The 19,812-nt window shown below is 32.6% G+C and overlaps 1 protein-coding gene across 1 annotated transcript in view; it reads right to left on the bottom strand.

The window, feature by feature from the left end:
- The window catches only part of dtn (transmembrane protein 132C dtn), a 444,998-nt gene that overhangs the window by 284,706 nt on the left and 140,480 nt on the right, over positions 1-19,812 (bottom strand). Inside the window, exon 8 of the mRNA XM_073979456.1 lies at positions 2,975-3,125. Within this exon, the coding sequence (XP_073835557.1) occupies positions 2,975-3,125 (151 nt within the window). The remainder of the gene's footprint in view (positions 1-2,974; positions 3,126-19,812) is intronic.

Below are 19,812 nucleotides of genomic sequence, written 5' to 3'. Positions count from 1 at the left end.
CACTCATTGCCAAACAGGTGGTCTTTGATTTGCCTTCTCCACAACAAACAATAAACACAACGCCATTTTTATTATTTCTCTCTTTTTCTCTCTCTATTTTTCTCGGCCAAATAATTTTATATTTGCTGGCAGTTTGCTCAAACAATTTCTGGCTGAAAATATCTTTTCAAATGTGAACACACGGCAAACATGTTTGCCCATTTCGTTATTTGTCACTGTTTGAACAAACAAAATGTGTCAAATATTTGCCTGTAATGTGAACACAAATTAAATTTTGTATGAAATTCACATTTGTTTGGGCAAATATGGGAAAACGAATTTGTACCAAATATTTGCCTAATGTGACCTTACCTTAACAAACCTTTCAAATTTTCTAGAGTGTTGAACAGTTTGTTATTTCCAGACCTGAGCATTAACCATAATATAATTGTTAGTGAATTTTGAACATGAAAGACCGTTCTTAGAATGTTCATATGTTCTAGGAAGTTGTTAACTGAGAGCTTAGGTACATTTTTGTAGTTGCTTGTATTCTTGCTGCTGTTGCTTGTATTCTATGGACCAGAATCGGAGAAAAAAAGTATAAAAATCGAATATTTTCTAAAGTTTTTTGATATTTTGACCTTTAAGAACAGTTCGTAGTGGGCTCTGATGTTCCACAAAGTTGTATACTGATATATTCGCTACATTATTGTGGTTGAATGTTTTCTTGAATTTTGAATGGTTTAATTTATATGGAGCAGAAACCGAAAAAAGAAAATAAAAATTGCATTTGTTTTGCTATTTTGACCTTTAAGAGATTTATTGAGATCTAAGGTACATTTTTGTAGTTGGTTGTTTGATTCAATTTTGATCGGTTTGATATCTGTAGGCCAAAATCTGAGAAAAAATTATAACCGAAATTCGACCTTAACGATTTTGACCTTGAAGATAAGGTTGAATGGATTTTATGCCTTCACAATTATTATTCTTTAAGATGAGAGCTACAACTTTGTCTCCACGAGTAAACCAAAATTCTTAGCGGTTTAGAAGATATGACCTGACAAAATGGTCCTTTTTGACATCAAGGCCTCAGGTCTTTGGGGGCCCATAACCGCGAAATTCGAAGTACCAGGGAAAAACGCTGAGACACGTGTCTTCTTATTTTTCGTCTTCTATCACGCTGCGGTGTCAGAATATGGTTAATTTTCCATGACACAAAAAATTACACACAGTGTAATCATGGGTGCAAGAAATATCAGACTGCATCTTTGTTTGTAGCCAAAAATGTAGGTGAATCATGAGTGCAAGTGGCTATGTCTTTTTACGTGAAAGAAGTCATGATTTTTACAAGGACATGGTGCAGCTAGAATGCAATCAATTTTAGATGACACTATGCAAGAAGCATTTTAAGATGTTTTTGGGTATTTTTGAGTAATAAAAGCTAACTTTCTAGAATAAAAATATTTGATTTTGTACTAAGTCGCTTTTTATAATGATTTATTTGAGATATTCCATTGTTTTATATTCATTATATTATATTTCGATCGAACTATTATCAAACAAAAATTATCTACAAAAACATGAGTTTGGAAGTAATTTGAACGAATTTTAATTCGAATCGTCCTAGAGAAACAGGCCATAAATATTAATTAAAAGTTACCACAACTCTTTTAAATAACTTTTCCAAATGGCCCTGAGGTCTCAAATCAGTGAAAAATCCTCGCTTAATAGATGTTACCATCTCCCATATCCTCAAATGCTTTTGGAAATGAAAAATCAATTCAAAATAAATTCCATGGAATGTATATTTATTCACTGCAAAGAACTAATGCAAAATATGTGCTTAAGAAGCAAATTAGACAGTATCCTAACTGCACCATGCCCTTGTAAAAATCATGACTTCTTTCACGTAAAAAGATGTAGTCCGAAATCACTTGCACTCATGATTAAACTACTTCTTTGGCTACAAACATTTTGCTGGGTATATTTATCAAATTTCCTTTGAAAAATGTGCTAGAAATAGCGTGATTCCTTTTACAAGAATGGAATGTTCTGGAAAGTAGTGAATTACATTCCAGCGGATGTTTTTTAAAGAAAAGTTAACGAAAAATGTAACAGTTTTGGGTTAGAGTGTGTAATATACGAAATAAAGGCATTTTTAGATATATCGAAGATCGAAGTGATTATTTCTCAAAACATTTTCTTCGCGCTCGTATAAACAAGTTTGTTTCGTGCCCGTAATTTCTACGAGTAGTTATCTATGAGTTCATTGATATCTCCCGTGTAAACTAAATTTGATAACTTCAACTCATAGGTAAGGTTACCGGGCCAAAAACGGTGGTGTTACTTACACCAAGGATTTTACCTGGTTGATCGTTGCCAATGTGTTAAAAGTTGTGTATATAAAAAAATTCTCATTCTCAAATCTGTACGGGATTCTAATTTTGGTTATTGCGAGCAAAATTTATATAGGTTTCAATTCTAATTATAAAAAAAAATCTTTTAAAAAAACGCAATCCATTATATCGAGAAACATTGTTATATATGGGGATTTCTGAGTGAAATCGGACACTTTTCAAAATTATGTTTTTGATTTCCTTTATTTGCTGCTGTGGTGATGCTGCTCATCAGCAAAACATTTCATATATGAAATAAAGAAAATCAAAACCATAAAGGCGGCGAAATTGCGTTTCGAAAAAGAGAAATAAAAACACGAATTAATAAATATAATTAAATAAAGGGAAAAGTAGCAAGGCGAACAGATATATATATATATATATATATATATATATATATATATATATATATATATATATATATGAAATGTTTTGCTGATGAGCAGCAAATAATGAAAATCAAAACCATCATTTTGAAAAGTGTCCGATTTCACTCAGATAAAAGCTTAAATCTATAAAACCTTAGCTGAAACTTATATAACAAGAAATGGGCATAAACTGATCTGTCCAGTATTGTCATGAATAGACATTAAACTTACCTGATCGACTGCAACAAATCTGGCATATACTTCAACGGGACTTTGTTGATATCGAGCCCGACAAGACATCTTTTCCAGAAGACCATTGTTATAATAAGCACCATTAAGACCATGAAAAAATGACCTCTTTTTCCTCCGAGACTTCTTATGTCTGAAATAGATATAAAATTACTTTATGTTTAGAAATCAATTTTTTAATTCGCTTATATTTTAAATCACTTATATTGCAATTTTATCATTTCTATCTTTTCACCTTTTTCGACTGTTATGTTAACCGTGCTTAACATAATTGCCCGGCGCTTAAGGCCAGAACATAATCAATCGTCGCTTGCTTTGCTTGCTTTCCAAATGTCAATCTATAAAGGAAGAGTCTCCTAAGGGAACGCAGGCGGATTCGCAAAGAGGCTCCGGCATTCCTTTATAAATTGACATTTGGGGAAGCAAGCTAAGCAAGCGACGATTGATTCTGTTCTGACCTTTAAGCGTCAGCGTAATAGTTGGTACAGCTGAAATCCCATAGATTTCCTAAATGTAAACGTACTGTGAGGATCGCATTGAGGGTGGCATTACCAATTATCGTTTGTTCCGCTTTGTTTATTTTCGCTTTCTTTTCTTCCGGTCGAATACGCATTCCATCTCGTTTTCAACATTCACTGGCAGCGACAAGATCTCAATTTTAAAATTGAGATAAAAGTTTGCAATAAAGTAGAGCGGTGCACTAACAAGCAATAATTCCAATTGGGAATTAATTGTGAAGCCGTGCAGTAGACCATAATTTACAAAAGGATGATTTAGTGTGGCGGTGAATGTTGTTTGGAACAATATCCAAAGAAATTCTTTTGTGATTTTACAGATCTTTTTGGAACTTTCTACAACTGTGTGGGGCTGTACCATAGAACACGCGGTAATTGTACCGTTACCTGATAAGTGTCTGCTGTCTCCCAATTGGAATACTTTTTTGTGTGCGACTTTCTGTAAATGATGTGTGGTTCTTATTAAGCGATTAAATTTGCAACGCAATTTAATTGCACACAATTTCAATGCACCAAGCCACAAAGCTACCAATATGAGAAACCAACCTCAAAGTTTTAGCCAGTGAAAAACACCACCACATAGCCAACAGGGCAGCAAATAAATTCACCACCACTGTTCCATTTTACCACCATCCATCGTCATTCACCACCACCACATAACCATTACAACCATCATCATCCACCTTGCATATCACCATAACCTCATCATAGGCAAGTCAACCCATAGCAGTTTCTTCCCCATGGGTATGGACTTATAGAAAACCCTAGCCTCGCAGTAAGCAAATTTAAAACATAGGAGCAGCGCAGTAAGTAATCAGATCCGTGTTAGGCCAAGCCGTGAACCCGTGTATGCCGCGATCGAGGTCGTAAATGTCCAGTCGAGTGTAGTTAGTGCCGTGTACAAGTACCGTTCGACTGCCTTGGCATCCACCCTGTCACAGGCCGAGGGGTATCGAGACCTAGTTTTTATCATTGAATCGACGGTAGCCGAAATTAGAAAATCAAGAACTATTGCCGCATATGTTAAATATTAATATACAGTATGCAAAACTCAAATTCGAACACCCTTCAAAAATGAGCAAATTCGTTATTAATAGCAGATATTCCAGAAAAAGTGCATTAATTTATTGGATAAAGAATATTTAAGAATAATTTTCTTGAAAGAAAGATATATATTAACAAGTGAGCCAAGGCTATAGTCGAGTCGGGCCGACTATGTGATACCCTACACCACATAAGCTTTTGACTGGTAAAATTCAAAATATTAAAATTGGGATAGCTTAGCGTCTTTGCTCTGAATGTCTTCATTAATACAGGTCAATTTTGTTGAAACGCATTTAAGTGCATCAGTGATATTTTCTACTTTTTTCCAGGTTTTGCTTTCGATATACTTCTTACAGAAGAGGAATATTCGCTTTGATAAAAACGTTGGCCTTCTCTCCAAATAAGTTTATTTCACATTCCGACCACAGAATAATATCCGATCATTACCAAAATCAATAGGTTTTTTTCCTCTGTGGGTTTTTTCTTCAACGTGTAGCGTGATTATAATAAAATTAAAAAATGGGATGTATTACCGACTATTGCGATATCTCCATTATTTGGCCACCTACGCCAACCTGCTTTACATCATTGTAAAGATGGGATTTTCTACTTTCATAGTCAGACTTTGCTTTTGAAGGTCCCCAACCAAAGCTGTGATATTCTTCATTATTATTAAAATCGCAAAAATTAAAAGTTGTGTTCTATTGGCGGCTTTTGTGATATCTTCGTTGTTTGACCACCTACGACAATCTACGATCGGATTAAAATTGCGACCTGTAGCGTGATTACAAGGTTTAGATGGACAGACGGGCGGACAAAGTCAGATCGACTCAGCTCGTCGAGACATTCATTTTGGCATATACCCATGTAAAATAATTATATGTGCAAACTAATATTGTGATATCTATTATCGAAAACAAAATATATTTCCAATATTATTTTTACATTGTAGTTAGTGCTTACGATTGCTTTTAAAATGTAAAAGAAAATTGCGTTCTTATTAATTTCATATTAGAGAAAAATAATTTATAAAAAATTTGTCATAGAAAGTAATTATATGTGCAATAACGAAAATTGTTAAAAAATTCATATTAATGAACAAAATTGTTGTACATTTAACATGATATTGTATTGTCCTTGTGGATTAGGACTTGTTGTAGCCTTTGTCTAATAGAACCGTCTAGGTTTCTTAAGGTGTTAGTGGTGATATACTCCCATTCCGCCAATAATGCACATTTCAATGCTTTCAGCTTCGAGCACTCCTTTGACTTCGCGAAAGCTTTGGCGAATAGTATGCCCCGAAGGTCTTCAATGGGTTTGTGGCCATGAGTCATAGCTGGCCACTCCAATAACCGTACATTCCGTGCTTTTAAAAACTCCTTTGTAGGTCCAACAGGGTGATTCGGGGCTATATCCTGCTGAAAGTCCAATTTTATCCGTACAGTTCTCCCGCAAAATCTATTAAGTTGTTCTCTAACAACTAAATTTATATTTCGGCACTCATTTTTGTCGGAACAAAACTTAAAGTAGACTTTCGTCGATGTTAAGTGTTCCCTATATGACGTGACAGACGCGAATGTTTTATAATTCTCATATACATAATTATTTTTTATTGGTTTGAAAATTAAAATCGAATGTCTCAACTAACGGGATTACAAATTAAATTCAATTAAGGTATTACCACTAAGCAAAAAGTGAGAGGACATAAGCAAAATGTAGAAAAAAAATTAAAATTTAATACCGTTAGAATTTATTTGAGAATTGGGAAGTTTTCGAGGAGGATCTCTTATGGTATGCGCTGCATTCAGAGCTGGACGAAAGCATAATTTAAGTTTTATTCCGACAAAAATAAATGCCGAAACATATGTTGAGTTGTTAGAGAACAACTTAATAGATATTGCTGGAGAACTGTATGGATATAATTGGACTTTCCAGCAGGCTATTGCCCTGAATCACCCTGTTGGACCTACAAAGGAGTTTTTAAATTCACGAAATGTACGGTTATTGTAGTGGCCAGCTATAACTCATGGCCACAAACCCATTGAAGACCTTCGGGGCATACTATCCGCCAAAGTTTTCGCGAAGTCAAAGGAGTGCACTAAGCTGAAAGCATTGAAATGTGCATTTTTGGCAGAATGGGAGTATATCACCACTAACACCTTAAGAAACCTAGTCGGTTCTACGAGACGAAGGCTACAACAAGTCCTAATCCACAAGGACAATACAATATCATGTTAAATGTACAACAATTTTGTTCATTATTATGAATTTTTTAAAAATGTTCGTTATTGCACATATAATTATTTTCTATGAAAAATTTTTTATAAATTATTTTTCTCTAATATGAAATTAATAAGAACGCAATTTTCTTTTATATTTTAAAAGCAATCGTAAGCACTAACTACAATGTAAAAATAATATTGGAAATATATTTTGTTTTCGACGATAAATATCACTATATTAGTTTGCACATATAATTATTTTACATAGGTATATGTATGGGTCTACGACCATTATTTCGATGCGTTACAAACTTTTTGAACAAAACCAACTTATAATACCCTCCCCACATAGTGGTGTAGGGTATAATTAGTTCCATCATTTAAGGTAAATGGCGTTCAGAGTCGAAGCAAAATTCATATTCGAACACTTTAAGGTACTAAATTTTTGCTTGTCTTGAAGAATTTTTCTAGGTAAATGTGACTTTTTTACTTGAATATCCTTGCGAAGGCCTCTGATGTTCAAAAACATAAAATTTAGTTAGTTTTAGTTTTCAAAAATTGAATAGAATAAAAATGTAATAAATTTTCTACAAAACTAAGTAATATGGTTCAAGAAATGAACAGTGACAGCAAATTTTGGATGGATACTGCTAAAAATAGCTAATCTTAGTTGTTCTATAACAAAATATGTGGTCCATATTAAAAATAAATGGTGCCAGCCCATGAGAATTTAAGCCGGTTTTAAAAAATTTCGAACGTTAACATTACCAGATTTTATGTATCTGAACATCGGAGGCCTTGGCAACGATATTCAGGCACAAAAAGTCACACTTTACCTAGAAAAATCCTTTAAAAAAGGCAAAAATGTAGTGCCTTAAGGTGTTCAAATATGAATTTTGCCTCGACTATGAACGACATCTACCCTTTAATGATGGAACTAGTTAAAATATCCTTTTGTGTCATGTAAATTATTCTTAAATATTCTCTATCCAATAAATTAATGTACATTTTTCTGCCATATCTGCTACAAATAACGATTTTACTCAATTTTGAAGGGTGTTCGAATATGAGTTTTGGATACTGTAAGTGTTTTCCATTAGAATAATATTGCCCACGTGCAACATTCCCTACGAGACCTTTTCGGTTCTGCACATAAATAATAACGGTACCATAGTACATATGATCTCATTTGATGTTAAAGAAAGTCAGATTAAACACAATTATTCTGAATTTATAGTTAGCAAAGTATTTACTCCTTTGCATACAAAATTTATTTCGGCCTTATAGACCGTTTATTAAAACTCTCGTACGGATTAAAATTTTAGTGAATTATCGGGATTTTATTATCGGTTAATTATTGTGAATTATTAGTATCGGTATTGAGAGTGATTTTTATCTGAATATTATACGAAAGATTATACATCTTTTAATTCATATTTCTACATTTATAACCCTATATAAAACCCATGAATTCCCAAAATTGTTACCCTGTCCCCCTGTAATCGTAATTCGCCATTATTACTTATCCATATATATTTTATTCTGAACCAAATTGTTAATGTTTATCTCATTAGACTTCATTAACATTTTTGACATTAAAACCAAATTGTTTCAACCTATTGAGCTCATAGGTGTGATAAAGATACATTTAGTGATTGGGTGCGAATTAGCACTACAGTATTTTGGGATATACATTCATGTTTTGGCATTCCCTTTAAAAAAATCGATATTATTCGATTGTATATGTTTTTGAGTTACCCTACAAAGGGAATGAATATAAATATTTTTGAATTCTTATTCGCTTAAACCAAATTATTGAATTCTGAATAATTATAATATATATAATTATCATAAATATTTGAATTGTTATGAGGCCAATGTATTATATCTAGTGCATTCAAATAACACGGTGCTCTTGAAACAATTTTAAATGGAAGGTGCTTACACCTCGGAAGTTTTTGCGGATTCTGAAACTACAATGTTCATAGATGAGAACAATCAAAAAAAAAAAAATCGCCGGAGCGCTTTTTAAATAAATCGCGATTTAAGTTGACATTTTTAGGGGTTGTTTAGGTTTTCGCGATTTCGCTTAGAAACCACATTTCCTATCAAAATGGGACTAAAACAAATGTTGTAGATATGAAAATTCTCTACAAGATCGACCTTTATGGTATTTTCGTAGTTTTTACCATTTTTGAGATATAGAAGTTCAACTTGGGACAATGCACTGACTGTATCGCCCCCTTATAAAACAATGTCATGTAGGGTGCGCCTCAACTAACTTTTGATGAAAACCGCTTACACAGGGAATGTTTTTGTGAATTCTGAATCAGCAGTGTTCATAGATGAGAAAAATCCAAAAACAAGAAAAAATCGCTGTAGGGATTTTTAAATAAATCGCGGTCAAAATTCACATTTTTAGGTGTTTTTTAGGTTTTTACGATTTTGCTTGAAAACCGCAAGTCCAATCGAAATGGAGCTAAAGAAAATGTTGTAGCTGTCAAAATTCTCTAGAGGATTGACTTTATCATTTGTTCCCAGCTTGTACCATTTTTGAGATAAGGAAGCTCAGTTTACATTTTTAGTTTTTTTGTTAGGGTTTCGCGAATTTGCTTGAATACGGTAAGTCGTATCGACATGTGACCTGAGAAAATCTTAAAGCTCTGAAAATTCTCTACAAGACTGGCTTAAGTAACTTATCCTTAGTTGTAAAATTTTTTTAGATATATAAGTTTAAGTTGGGAATTTGCAGTCATGACATTGTTTTATAAGGGGGCGATACAGAATTGAATTGAATTTGAATTGTCCCAATTTAAACTTCTATATCTCAAAAACGGTAAAACCGACGAGAATATCATAAAGGTCAATCTTGTAGAGAATTTTCATATCTACAACATTTGTTTTAGTCCCATTTTGATAGGAAATGTGGTTTCTAAGCGAAATCGCGAAAACCTAAACAACCCCTAAAAATGTCAACTTAAATCGCGATTTATTTAAAAAAGCGCTCCGGCGATTTTTTTTTTGTTTTTTGATTGTTCTCATCTATAAACATTGTAGTTTCAGAACCCGCAAAAATTTCCGAGGTGTAAGCACCTTCCATTTAAAATTGTTTCAAGAGCACCGTGATAAATGAATCAAATTGAATTTACCATCGTGTAAACTGATGAACATAAGTATATTCGAATTGGTTTTGCTTAAGATAATGTAAATAAGAAGGACGTTTAGTCAACTGGAATTAGTGGGACCTCACATGATGAATGTGAACTCATAAGGGGATTTTACGAAATCCAAAGGGAAGGCGATTGAGTACCTAGACAACACCCTTAGGTACCAACAACATGGAAAACAAGAACAGCTATGAGTCTATGAGAAATATTATGAATATGGTTTCTTTTATTTGTGATATGAATAATTTTGTTAGTGAATGAGTATGCCCCCTGAATGAAGCCGGAGCAAATTTAATAAATCGTGTATGCCTACCATCTGCTTTCTGTGACGCCGGAAGTCACTGGCTCCTTTCCACCTACACAAACTGGTACTACGGGGTGGTACTTTATTGATATTGTAATAGGTTTAAGTATTGAATTTCAAATGAATATTTTATAATATAAGTGAACATACAGTGGCGGTCAGCTAATTAGGGACAATAAATTCAGTTTAATAGATTACATTTAAAAATGTGTAGATTTTGATGAAATAAATTTTGCATATAAGGTATTGCTAGAAGCACTATCGAGTGATGTCAAAACGTACTGAGATTAACCAGGTGTGGGGGAAGTACAACCCACTTTTCCAAAAATGGTCCATATTAGACTGGCCAGCTAATTAGGGACATTAGTAGTAAAATTCACTTTAAGGTTAATTGATGTACATTTTTATACAAGAGTAGATCGTATTGGTTAGTTTATAGTGTATTCCACTGATTTCATGCTGTACCCCCCCCCCCCCCCCCCCCCCCGAAATTCCTTTAGGGGACCGAAGTATTACAATAATCCCTAACAATGTACTTTAGGCCTTATTTTCCGTTAATGCCCCAAAAATATAAATTTTTTTGGCATTTTATAACAAAAACTGTAGTTTTAGTAACCCCAAACATCATTCCTAACCATACACTACAATTACCACCCCATACTGGGTGTACAATGATCCTTGAATTACTTATTCATCAGTCTGGATGAATTATTAGGGTGAAAATCCTATTTGAAGGATGTGTTATGAGGCATAATGTGTTAAAATCATTTTGTACTTATTTCAACAACTGGAGCTTTTCGGCATGGAATAACATTTGTGTGTACCATTTTAAAACTATTAAAATAACACCAACTGTTTCTTATATATGTATCGGATAATTTTTGCAACAATTTAAACTTATTTCCCCCAAAAAATGAGTTGTATTGATTGATTTCGATGTGAAAATGTACTTTGTTCCATACAAAAGCTAACTCAAGGATCCCTAGGGCTGCCATCAATGTTGGGTGTTTTCAGCCTTTTTAAATTGTGTATGTAAATAATCCCTCATCTAAATTTTGGTCAATTTTATAGTTAGCGGCAAAATATTGTTTTTACATTATGTCGGCATACTAATGACCAGATTACCGCATTTTGTTGACTTAAAAGTGCCTCATAACTAAGCCTACAAATAGGATTTTCACCTTAATGACTTAACCAAATTGGTGAATAAGTATTTTAAGGATAAATGTACACCCATTATGGAGCGGCTATTGAAGTGTATGGTTCGGAGTGATATCTGGGGTTACTAAAATATAATTTTTGTTATAATAAGCCAAATAAATATGCATATTTTTGGTACATTAACGGAAAATAATGTCTAAAGCATATTATTAGGGATTATAGTAATACTTCGGCCCCTTTAAGGACATGCGGTGGGGATAAATCATGAAATCAGTGGAATACACTACAAACTAATACGAACTATTATTGTATAAAAATGCGCATTAATTAACCTTAAAGTTGAGTTTACTACTAAAAAGTGGGCTGTACTTCCCCCAAATATGGAGAATTTCCGTACGTTTTGGCAACACTCGATAGTGCTAGTGTGTCCAAATAACCGGTTTTTTGAAACAAAACGGGTTTCGGTTAACCGATATTTTAGCTTTTTTAAAAAACCGGTTTTCGGTTACACTGTTCGACAACAAAAAAATGACGGGGAAAATCGAGTAGATTATGAAAGTAGAGCTAAAAATTTGAGACACGTGTATCGGCGTTTTAAAAGATTACGTCGGAAAGTAACCAAAATAGGTGGGGCAAGTTCCGCCCATTTTTAATTTTTTCGAAATATTCGAGTTAAGATATCTTTGAATCCTTGCATTTTAGGTATATAGTGTCTTTGGCAACTTTACAGAGCAATATGTGGGCAATATTTCTGTTAAAAATGTTAACCCTCATGCGGTTCATCAAATGGGTCTTTTTTGTCCTTTTTTCAAAAATCTTTCAAAAACTCCTTAAAAATGTGATTGTATCAAATCCAAATATTCTACAAAATTGTTCGCCATAAAATTTTACTATAGGTCTCAGAATACACAAAATCTGTAACTCTTGTCTAATCGCCAAGAATCTCTAAAAATGAAAAACACGTTTTAGGGTTAAAGTCGGACTTCATCTGAGTTTATTCAAAATTGTCCCACAACACATAATTTTAGAGAGATGATGTCAGAGACAAAAATATTCTTCGTCAAATTACATTTTATAGCATGAAAATATCAGTATCAATTTTGCTGAAAAAACATGAAAATATTTCCCAATTTTATTGATGAAAAATTTTTCCTTCTTTTTTCGAGTTGGTACATGGAAGTAATATGAAACTTGGTTATAGGTGAAAAGTGTCAAAGGATGAAAAATTCTACACAAAATTTCACTATGAGTTTCAAAATAAACTATATATCTATGTATACTATTTCCTTAAAGAATTAGATTACAAATTTATATATATTAGGATGAAATTATATGTTTTAATTTTGGACTGTTAATTTTACATAATTCCATACTGGATGAAAATCTAGCAAAATCCTTTACTTTTTGGGAGTATTGTTAAAGAAAGAAATGTTCCAAATGAAATTTCATTATGAGTAAATGCCACCAAAGTAGGAGTTAGTCCCATCATTGTAGTTTTTTGGACCACACCAAATTGTGCATGTGAGAGCCCATATGACACCTATATTTTCACTGGACCATAGCCGTAGACCTCTAATGTATTTTCGCATGCAATATAAGTAACCAATGGCTTATCCTAACTACGGAATTTAAGTTGAAAGTATTAAAAATACGCAATGTTGGAAGGTCCGATCTGGGTTTTTTATATTTTTCAAATATATATTCACCACAAATGTTTTTAAAGCTGTTTAAATTGAACGCACAATATCTTCTGTATGAATTTATAACGAAAAACCATCAATAAGATATTTATATTTTTCAATCACAACGACAATCTGTATGAAAATTGGAAAATATGGCCCCAAAACCTATATATCAAAAACAAGTGCTGCTAAGAATGTTATATGTTATGGTTACAGATTTCTTTTATTCAGAGACTCATAATGAAATTTCATTTGGAACATTTCTTTCTTTAACAATACTCCCAAAAAGTAAAGGATTTTGCTAGATTTTGATCCAGTATGGAATTATGTAAAATTAACAGTCCAAAATTAAAACATATAATTTCATCCTAATATATATATATATATATATATATATATATATATATATCACCAATATTTTATATTTTTGAAAATTTAACATAGTTGAAGCCAAGGTTTACCCTTTTAGAACACGCGACTTGTGATTGTATATTATACAAATTAAATGTTTTTGGCTAGAATGAGATGTTTTTGGACGTGGCAAAAAATATTGGCATCAAAAGTTAATTTGCGTGGAAGCTGTGGCTATATTTATGTTAAAAAATAGGTAAAAATGGGTTGAAGCCGACGTGTCTTTTTTTATTTTCTCTTGATTTGTGAATAAACCAAACGTTTCCCGATTTTCCTGTCAAAGTAAGAGTAGAAGCAAACTAAATAAGGATAATCTCACTAATGTATTACTTTTCAAAATTTGATCTGCTTTTACCATTAAATGATGCTGACATTTTGAAGCCAGATTTACAGTGTTTTTTGACATTCTCTACTAATTTCATTCCGCAAACAAGTTTTTCAAAAAATCGTATATAGGATTGTAGAACTCGCGATTCTGAGCTATTTGATATATGTGCCGTGAATGTAGTCTACACAGCTTCATAGAAATCTGCATTCAATACGGAAATTTTGTGCGAACAGTTTTCTAAAAATCATATTTTTCGGGCCTAATTTTTACAATTGTCATTCGAATTCCTCTTACTTGATTGCACATTTTAGTTTTTTACGTTCCGGATCCAATAAATCATTCCGCGTGCAAATCCATCTACTAAAACGCGAGTTACGAGAAATTCCAAAGTAGAAAAATCACCTAAAAATGTTTTTTAAAATATCGCTTATTTTATCGCGTTTTCTGCGGTTTGTTTCCAGTGCAATGAAACAACTAGTACAGCATCTTCGTTTTAGCGGAAACAGAGATTTGAAAATTTCAATGATAAGGGAGCTACATTCATTTTATCCCAAAAAATAGTGTGGGATGCTACATCCACGGTTCTTGGTTGATCGCCTTGAAATATATATATCGATGTAGATTTTCATGGTGGACATTGAAATCGGATGCGGACAAAAATTGTATTCACTTTGCGCAAATTAGCGATATTTTATAGGTTTTTTAGTGCTAAGATGCAGCCGATGCTACATCTTAGCCTCCAAATTAAATTTCGAAAAATATATACAAATTAAAAGATATGGTCTTGCTGTACATGAAAATCACATGCGGACAAAATGATTTTGATAATTGCGCGATTTACACCTATTTTCAAATGCATATAAATTAAAATGGGTTATGTGACCCCTATTTCCATTTCAGAAGCCTTGAGATATATCCTCAGCAACCCAATTATCTTCCTCAATAGGAAAGCTTTTATATGAATGTCAATAAAGCAAAATCCGTATATTTTAATGGGAGATTTAAGCAAAATGAAGGAAGTATTCCTATAGATTTTTCCAAAATTTGATACTACATAATGAATGTGAAAAAATATTTTTTTAAACAAAAATTTCTTTTTTTTAACAAAATATGTGTTTATTTAGGCTGTGACATCGAAACTATAATACCAATCTGTATGATTTTAGTCTCATTTTATTCGCGGTGAAGTTTTGCTCCCTTACGAATTTTTTCGTAATTTTATAGCTTGTAAACGGACCTTTATTTTGAAAAAAGTTGACTTACATTCAATAATTTATCAATTTATTATACATTTCGCGAGTACTGAGTTACATTTAACAAATATTATGCAATCTACTAACTCAAGCCATATCCAGATAACTTTTTAGTAGCAATTGCCCGCGGTAAAATAATTAGCGTTTTTATAATAATTTTTTCTTTAAAACGAAAATAAAACCGCCATAACTTTTGTCCGCATCAACAAAAAACTGGCTCGCGAGCGGATTCGTACTTGGAATTTTTTTCTTAACCTATGTACCAAAAATCTTTGACGTAGCGCGAAAAAAAATTTAACATTTTTTTGGAAATGGAATATGAAATATTTGACAACATTCGTGATATATATATATAAATTTGTAATCTAATTCTTTAAGGAAATAGTATACATAGATATATAGTTTATTTTGAAACTCATAGTGAAATTTTGTGTAGAATTTTTCATCCTTTGACACTTTTCACCTATAACCAAGTTTCATATTACTTCCATGTACCAACTCGAAAAAAGAAGTAAAAATTTTTCATCAATAAAATTGGGAAATATTTTCATGTTTTTTCAGCAAAATTGATACTGATATTTTCATGCTATAAAATGTAAATAGACATTTCATTTCTTTGGTGACCCATAGTGAAATTTGACGAAGAATATTTTTGTCTCTGTATTCTGAGACCTATAGTAAAATTTTATGGCGAACAATTTTGTAGAATATTTGGATTTGATACAATCACATTTTTAAGGAGTTTTTGAAAGATTTTTGAAAAAAGGACAAAAAAGACCCCTTTGATGAACCGCATGAGGGTTAAAATTTTTAACAAAAATATTGCCCACATATTGCTCTGTAAAGTTGCCAAAGACACTATATACCTAAAATGCAAGGATTCAAAGATATCTTAACTCGAATATTTCGAAAAAATTAAAAATGGGCGGAACTTGCCCCGCCTATTTTGGTTACTTTCCGACGTAAACTTTAAAAACGCCTTTGGTTACGCCTGTGTCGTAAACAATCTAACGAACAAAGCGTACATACCCACACACGCATGTGTATTCGTTGATGGGCCAACAGAGACTGATATTTTTTCATTGTTAATGACAAAGTTTGAAAGCACTAAAAAAGCTTTCCAAAGTTCTTTCGTGAAATATGAAAGCTCTTTTCACGTGAAATACAGAAACGCGACTTGTGATTGTATATTATACAAATTAAATGTTTTTGGCTAGAATGAGATGTTTTTGGACGTGGCAAAAAATATTGGCATCAAAAGTTAATTTGCGTGGAAGCTGTGGCTATATTTATGTTAAAAAATAGGTAAAAATGGGTTGAAGCCGACGTGTCTTTTTTTATTTTCTCTTGATTTGTGAATAAACCAAACGTTTCCCGATTTTCCTGTCAAAGTAAGAGTAGAAGCAAACTAAATAAGGATAATCTCACTAATGTATTACTTTTCAAAATTTGATCTGCTTTTACCATTAAATGATGCTGACATTTTGAAGCCAGATTTACAGTGTTTTTTGACATTCTCTACTAATTTCATTCCGCAAACAAGTTTTTCAAAAAATCGTATATAGGATTGTAGAACTCGCGATTCTGAGCTATTTGATATATGTGCCGTGAATGTAGTCTACACAGCTTCATAGAAATCTGCATTCAATACGGAAATTTTGTGCGAACAGTTTTCTAAAAATCATATTTTTCGGGCCTAATTTTTACAATTGTCATTCGAATTCCTCTTACTTGATTGCACATTTTAGTTTTTTACGTTCCGGATCCAATAAATCATTCCGCGTGCAAATCCATCTACTAAAACGCGAGTTACGAGAAATTCCAAAGTAGAAAAATCACCTAAAAATGTTTTTTAAAATATCGCTTATTTTATCGCGTTTTCTGCGGTTTGTTTCCAGTGCAATGAAACAACTAGTACAGCATCTTCGTTTTAGCGGAAACAGAGATTTGAAAATTTCAATGATAAGGGAGCTACATTCATTTTATCCCAAAAAATAGTGTGGGATGCTACATCCACGGTTCTTGGTTGATCGCCTTGAAATATATATATCGATGTAGATTTTCATGGTGGACATTGAAATCGGATGCGGACAAAAATTGTATTCACTTTGCGCAAATTAGCGATATTTTATAGGTTTTTTAGTGCTAAGATGCAGCCGATGCTACATCTTAGCCTCCAAATTAAATTTCGAAAAATATATACAAATTAAAAGATATGGTCTTGCTGTACATGAAAATCACATGCGGACAAAATGATTTTGATAATTGCGCGATTTACACCTATTTTCAAATGCATATAAATTAAAATGGGTTATGTGACCCCTATTTCCATTTCAGAAGCCTTGAGATATATCCTCAGCAACCCAATTATCTTCCTCAATAGGAAAGCTTTTATATGAATGTCAATAAAGCAAAATCCGTATATTTTAATGGGAGATTTAAGCAAAATGAAGGAAGTATTCCTATAGATTTTTCCAAAATTTGATACTACATAATGAATGTGAAAAAATATTTTTTTAAACAAAAATTTCTTTTTTTTAACAAAATATGTGTTTATTTAGGCTGTGACATCGAAACTATAATACCAATCTGTATGATTTTAGTCTCATTTTATTCGCGGTGAAGTTTTGCTCCCTTACGAATTTTTTCGTAATTTTATAGCTTGTAAACGGACCTTTATTTTGAAAAAAGTTGACTTACATTCAATAATTTATCAATTTATTATACATTTCGCGAGTACTGAGTTACATTTAACAAATATTATGCAATCTACTAACTCAAGCCATATCCAGATAACTTTTTAGTAGCAATTGCCCGCGGTAAAATAATTAGCGTTTTTATAATAATTTTTTCTTTAAAACGAAAATAAAACCGCCATAACTTTTGTCCGCATCAACAAAAAACTGGCTCGCGAGCGGATTCGTACTTGGAATTTTTTTCTTAACCTATGTACCAAAAATCTTTGACGTAGCGCGAAAAAAAATTTAACATTTTTTTGGAAATGGAATATGAAATATTTGACAACATTCGTGATATATATATATAAATTTGTAATCTAATTCTTTAAGGAAATAGTATACATAGATATATAGTTTATTTTGAAACTCATAGTGAAATTTTGTGTAGAATTTTTCATCCTTTGACACTTTTCACCTATAACCAAGTTTCATATTACTTCCATGTACCAACTCGAAAAAAGAAGTAAAAATTTTTCATCAATAAAATTGGGAAATATTTTCATGTTTTTTCAGCAAAATTGATACTGATATTTTCATGCTATAAAATGTAAATAGACATTTCATTTCTTTGGTGACCCATAGTGAAATTTGACGAAGAATATTTTTGTCTCTGTATTCTGAGACCTATAGTAAAATTTTATGGCGAACAATTTTGTAGAATATTTGGATTTGATACAATCACATTTTTAAGGAGTTTTTGAAAGATTTTTGAAAAAAGGACAAAAAAGACCCCTTTGATGAACCGCATGAGGGTTAAAATTTTTAACAAAAATATTGCCCACATATTGCTCTGTAAAGTTGCCAAAGACACTATATACCTAAAATGCAAGGATTCAAAGATATCTTAACTCGAATATTTCGAAAAAATTAAAAATGGGCGGAACTTGCCCCGCCTATTTTGGTTACTTTCCGACGTAAACTTTAAAAACGCCTTTGGTTACGCCTGTGTCGTAAACAATCTAACGAACAAAGCGTACATACCCACACACGCATGTGTATTCGTTGATGGGCCAACAGAGACTGATATTTTTTCATTGTTAATGACAAAGTTTGAAAGCACTAAAAAAGCTTTCCAAAGTTCTTTCGTGAAATATGAAAGCTCTTTTCACGTGAAATACAGAAACGCAATTGCTTTCACAGGTGAAGTGCATGTGTAATGTGAAATTGATGCACGGTGAATTCCAGAACATGGCCGATTATTTCACTCTCTTCACATACTATTTTTCTTTTGCTTTAAAAGTGATGATAATAAACAATATTGCGTAAAAATCGATACAACCGCTACCTAAAACAGCTAAAATCGCTACTACAGCGATTTAAAATAAAAACAAGTGAGAAAAGGCTGTAGTCGGTACGGGGCCGACTATGTGATACCCTACACCACTACATCTGTGAATAATCGTTTCACTTGAAAACATTTCTTTTATGGAGATACGAAAGTTTTCACCTATCTGGCTTTTATACCAAATGACTTAAGGCGAACTGAACAAAAATAATTAATATTTAATTTTATATTTGACTACTGTCGACATCACCAACATCAATAGGCTTCTATCTCTGTGAGAAAATTTCGTGATGATCCGATCAAAATTCCGACGGGATGCATTAACGACTATTGCGATATCTCTATTATTTGACTACCTACGCCAACATACTTTGCATAATTTCAAAGATGGGATTTTCTACTTTCTTAGTCAGGCTTTGCTTTTAGAAAGTCCCCAAACAAAGGTGTGATATCCGTCATTATTATTAAAATCGCAAAAATGAGAAGTTGGGTTTTATTAGTGACTATTGCGATATCTTGTTGTTAGACCACCTACGACAACCTACGTTACATTGTTGCAAAGGTGATATTTTATACTTTCATTGCCAGGTTTTGCTTTTTGTAGACCCCTTATAGACGCTGAGATATTTGCTTTGGAATAAAATGTTGGCTTTTTCTCCAAATAAAGTTTTTGCTCATTCCGACCCCTAAATAGTATCCGACCATCATCA

Source organism: Musca autumnalis, unplaced genomic scaffold, assembly GCF_047663935.1.
Source record: "Musca autumnalis isolate F117 unplaced genomic scaffold, ASM4766393v1 scaffold_3, whole genome shotgun sequence".
Lineage (NCBI taxonomy): Eukaryota > Metazoa > Arthropoda > Insecta > Diptera > Muscidae > Musca > Musca autumnalis.
The sequence above is the reverse complement of the archived record's forward strand: the minus strand, read 5'-3'. Positions and strand labels throughout refer to the sequence as shown.